This window comes from Oncorhynchus mykiss, chromosome 25 (assembly GCF_013265735.2).
Source record: "Oncorhynchus mykiss isolate Arlee chromosome 25, USDA_OmykA_1.1, whole genome shotgun sequence".
Lineage (NCBI taxonomy): Eukaryota > Metazoa > Chordata > Actinopteri > Salmoniformes > Salmonidae > Oncorhynchus > Oncorhynchus mykiss.
This window is the reverse complement of record NC_048589.1, coordinates 16,114,628-16,119,732: the sequence shown is the minus strand read 5'-3', so window position 1 is coordinate 16,119,732 and position 5,105 is coordinate 16,114,628. Positions and strand designations below refer to the sequence as shown.

General features: G+C 39.7%; 1 protein-coding gene across 2 annotated transcripts; it reads left to right on the top strand.

Moving 5' to 3' along the window:
- Nucleotides 1–258: 258 nt before the first annotated feature.
- On the top strand, nt 259–4,815 carry LOC100301695 (peptidylprolyl isomerase E (cyclophilin E)). Of its 2 annotated transcripts, none has more exon segments than NM_001160524.1 (10): nt 259–308; nt 644–742; nt 914–957; nt 1,350–1,376; nt 1,538–1,619; nt 1,714–1,817; nt 1,927–2,050; nt 3,672–3,857; nt 3,994–4,136; nt 4,256–4,814. In NM_001160524.1, coding segments are annotated over 10 exon segments (909 nt in total). In that variant the 5' UTR covers nt 259–277; the 3' UTR covers nt 4,325–4,814.
- Nucleotides 4,816–5,105: the final 290 nt, after the last annotated feature.

Genomic DNA, 5,105 nt, shown 5'->3' with positions numbered 1-5,105 from the left:
CCTTCGCAGGAACTGAGGACCATAAAAAAAAATTGGTTTGGGGAATTGAGAAGACAACTATTATACCAACTAGCCAGCAACAGTGATTGAAAAAAAATAAGGTACTATACTGTATTTTGTACTTTTGGAGAGTCCCACTGGTTAAGATTGAGCGATAATTTTTAAATGGAAAAGACAGGTGGCGCCGGAGCTCAAACGTGAATCACCAGAGAGGTGGGTTTTGGTTGTAACGCACCAATCACGAGTCTTGTTGGGTTCAAGGGTTAAAGGTTACAAGATGGCGGCGACCAAACGAGTGCTGTATGTTGGTGAGTTGGCTACTCTTTGCAATAGATTTTGTACGTAGTTACTGTGTAGTTGAAATAAACATATTTTAGTAATCTCCTGTCAATTAAGCTACACATTATCTACGTGTGAAGTGGACCAGTCTGTGAATAAGCTGGCTAGATAGTTAGCTAGTTGCAGGCAGCAAGTATGAGTAACGTTAGCAATTTAACGTCTATCAAGCTGTTCGTTGTTGTAATGCCCCATTCGTGATATTATATGAACACCTTTAGTTATAAAAGCTTGAAAGAGCGTTTTATCTGATTTGAATCGACTCATAGTAAACTAACTTGATTGTGTGTGCCTGTTGTGTTGACAGGTGGTCTCACAGAAGAGGTGGACGAAAAAGTGCTGCACGCGGCATTCATTCCGTTCGGGGATGTCACAGACATTCAGATTCCAATAGACTATGAAACAGGTCAGAATAAATGGCTTTGCCATTCAAATTTGGCATAAACAATCAGCTAAATCAGTAAAAAGTAATCTATCCGTCCTGTCTACTTAGCCGGAGCAAACTGCTACTGTTTGTAGATGAAACCCTGAAGTTTAGAGCAGACGTTAACGTCTCATGTTATTGTTTACTTTGCAGAGAAGCACAGAGGATTCGCCTTCATTGAATTTGAATTGGCAGAGGTAAGTTTGATGAAAACCTCAATGCAAGTATACAAAATGATGTTGGAGATGCTAGCATGGATCGCGGTATGCTTTAAAAAATATTTTACATACATTTAGGGTCATTTTACATAAATATCATATCGTACAGTATTGTGATCTTTAGACATGGTTAACAACGTCCACATTCATGTTTTCAGATTTATTATGTATTTTGATCACATTATTGACGTTTAGTGAAACTTGATTTGATCACTGCTGTGTTTTGTAGAATTCTAGCATTGCGCCCGTTGTTTGTCGAGTCACCTAACATCCTAATCTAGGGGTATGGCGGGTGGTCATTAGTCATCATGGTGATTGTGTTGTACTGGTTTGTTGTGATTGTCTTTCATCCCCCTCTTCATCTTCCACAGGATGCTGCAGCTGCTATTGATAACATGGTGAGTGTTTGCTTCCCACTAACAAATTGGTTTAACTAACAGTGATTTGCATTATCCCTTGTTTTGATAGTATGTACTCTGAGACAGTGACTCACATGTTTAAAAGCTGTGGTATTGGACAATTCTCATTGATGCATGTTTTCCCTTTGTTTTATTGACAGAATGAGTCAGAGTTGTTTGGAAGAACCATCCGGGTCAACATTGCCAAACCTATGAGGATCAAAGAGGGCTCTTCTCGTCCAGGTGAGTGATATGCGTTAGTCTCTCTATAAAGACTTTAAACTGTCCCATGGCTTTTAGATGTGGTAAAACCGCTAACTGTATACAATTTCCTCAGTTTGGTCGGATGATGATTGGCTGAAGAAGTTCTCGGGAACGACTGTCGGAGACGCTGAGGTTACGGAGTCCACTGGAGAATCAGCCAAATCAACAACAGCAGATGTAAGTTGACTGTGTGTTCCTGCCTGTCTCTCTGTGAGTGTAGTACATTGCATAGTATCATATTATGATCTAAAAGCCTGACACAATAATATATTATCATTGATTGCAGGGCGAGCCCCCAGCCAAGAAGGGCAGAACGAACCCCCAGGTTTACATGGACATCAAGATTGGCAACAAGCCAGCAGGGAGACTGCGCTTTCTGCTCCGAGCAGACATTGTTCCTATGACAGCAGGTATCTATGCTCCTCCTTGTTATAAAGTACCAGGGACATTTCTGAAAATAGAACACTTAATCATTAGACTTCAGGGATTATTTAGGGATATTCAAATAAAATTGTAATTGTCACTGTATACAATAATAGTTTAACATGATTTTTGAATTACCACATCTCTGAACCCCACACATACAATTATCTGTAAGGTCCCTCAGTAGAGCAGTGAATTTCAAACACAGATTAACTACAAAGACCAGGGAGATTTTACAATGCCTCGCAAAGAAGGGCACCTATTGGTAGATGGGTAAAAATTAAAAAGCAGACATTGAATATCCCTTTGAGCATGGTAAAGTTATTAATTACACTTTGCTGGTGAATCAATACACCCACTCACTACAAAGATACAGGCGTCCTTCCTAACTCTGTTGCCGGAGAGGAGGGAAACCGCTCAGGGATTTCACCATGAGGCCAATGGTAACTTTGTAACAGTTACAGTTTAATGGCTGTGATAGAACTGAGGATGGATCAGCGTTGTATTTACTCCACAATATTAACTTAATTGACGGAATATAAATATTAATCAGTGCACTAAAGTAATGTGTCAAAGCAAGTCACTTTTTGTCCTGAATATGAAATGTTATGTTTGGGGCAATCCATTACAACATAATACTGAGTACTTCTCTCTGTATTTGCAAGCATAGTGGTGGCTGCATCATGTTATGGGTATGCCTGTAATCGTTAAGGACTGGGGAGTTTTTCAGGATTAAAACAAATCTACGGAATGGAACTAAATCAAATCACATTTTATTTGTCGCATGCGCCGAATACAACAGGTGTAGTGTAGACCTTACCGTTAAACGTTTACTTACAAGCCCTTAACTCTTAGTTTTCTTAAAACAGCATTGTTGGTTAAGAAAATATTTACTAAATAAACTAAAGTTTAAAAAAATGATATACAAAAAAACCACAGTAAAATAATGACAAGTCTATATACGGGGTACCGGTACCAACCACAGGCAAAATCCTAAATGAAAACCTTGTTTAGTATCCTTTCCACCAGACATTGAGATTAATTCACCTTTCAGCAGGACAATAACCTAAAACAAAAGGCCAAGTCTACACTGGAGTTGCTAACCAAGAAGACAGTGAATGTTCCTAAGTGGATGAGTTACAGTTTTGACTTAAGTCTACTTGAAAATCTATGCTAAGACCTGAAAATCGTTGTCTATTCAAATTGTCGACCAATTTGAATAGAATAATGGGAAAATGTTGCACAATCCAAGTGTAGAAAGCTCTTAGACTGCCAAAGGTGCCTTTACAAAGTATTGACTCAGGGGTGTGAATACTTATGTGAATTAGATATCTGTGTTTCAAAAATTCTGTGAACACTTTCACTTTGTCATTATGGGAAACATTTTGAAACATTTTGAATGCAGGCTGTAACAACATTGTGGAATAGGTCAAGGGGTATGAATACATTCTGAAGGCAGGGTGAAGTGACTGGTTATCAGGGCGTATCAAATCAGAGCTCCTATGTAAAGCAGGAAACATGCAGCTAGTCTGAAGTACTGTATGCTTGTTAAATAGAAGGAGCATCCCCTAAAATCTCCAACCCTCTCGACCCTGATATCTCCTATAGAAAACTTCCGCTGCTTGTGCACACATGAGAAGGGCTTTGGCTTCAAAGGCAGCAGTTTCCACCGCGTCATCCCTCAGTTCATGTGTCAGGGAGGAGACTTCACCAACCACAACGGTACTGGGGGCAAGTCCATCTACGGGCGCAAGTTTGACGATGAGAACTTTGTCCTCAAACACACTGCTGCAGGTGAGACACGCCCAGGTTTAAATGGCTGTCTGTGAATTAATGTGTAGAGTGGTGAGGAAGTGCACGAGTGGCATTGCCATACGCAGATTTGGTTGAATATGGTTTCTGATCACAATGCTCTCCTCATGTGTAATAGGTCAGCTCTCAATGGCTAACTCTGGAGCAAACAGCAACGGCTCTCAGTTCTTCATCACCTGTGATAAAACGGATTGGCTGGATAACAAACATGTGGTGTTTGGAGAGTTGATGGAGGGCATGGAGGTGGTCAAAGCCATGGAGGTAAGTGGAGGAGAGGGACATGCATGGAGGTGGTGAAGGGGAAGAATGGTCCTATAGGTGGTTACAGACTGTGAAGAAGTTGTGTACTAAGACTCTCATGTTGTTTTCTGTCCCCACAGGCAGAAGGAACAAAAGAAGGCAAGCCCAAGCAAAAAGTGATCATTTCAGACTGTGGAGAGTATGTTTGAGTTGAAGTACAGAAGAGTGACTGTTGTATGTTTGTATCTCTGTGTGACTGAATGTTTGAGAAAAATGAGCAGTGTCAGACTGCAGAATTGTTAAAAGGGCAAATGTTGTATCATGTACTGCAGTTGCCTATGACTCATCTGCTGTACATGGATTGTTCCTGTTGGTTCCACCTTCTCTGTGATGTAAATATTGCAAACACTTTTTTTTTATAATGAACATGAACAGCTTCTGTGTCAATTTCACATTTTCCAGATGTAAAATGAAACGTTTTGTTGTATTTCACAATTCTGTACCAACATCTACTCACTATAAAATTGACCTGTTTTAGATTAGAATGTTTTTGGTCAGGTATTTTCTCCGCTATTTTTTTAAATAAAATGTCTGAAATGAAAGCCTATGTTCAGCAGCTCCAGTCCAAATTATACTGAACTAAAATAAACGCAACATGTCAATTGTTTCATGAGCTGAAATAAAAGATCCCAGAAATGTACCATTTGCACAAAAAGCTTATTTTTCTCCTTTAGTGCACAAATTTGTTTTACATCCCTGTTAGTGATCATTTCTTGTTTGCCAAGATAATCCATCCACCTGACAGGTGTGAGATATCAACAAGCTGATTAAACAGCATGATCATTACACAGGTGCACCTTGTGGACAATAAAAGGCCACTCTAAATTGTGTAGTTTAGTCACAACAATGCCACATGTCAAGTTGAGGGAGCATGCAATTGGCATGCTGACTGCATGAATGTCCACCAGAGAATGGACTGTTAATTTCTTT

Excerpts from the sequence above, each read along its gene's own strand:
- LOC100301695 (XM_036962204.1), top strand. The coding sequence starts at position 278 with ATGGCGGCGACCAAACGAGTGCTGTATGTTGGTGAGTTGGCTACTCTT. Across the intron at positions 1,620-1,713 it reads AGAGGGCTCTTCTCGTCCAG|TTTGGTCGGATGATGATTGG; the intron begins GTGAGTGATATG and ends CAATTTCCTCAG. Across the intron at positions 3,858-3,993 it reads CCTCAAACACACTGCTGCAG|GTCAGCTCTCAATGGCTAAC; the intron begins GTGAGACACGCC and ends CATGTGTAATAG.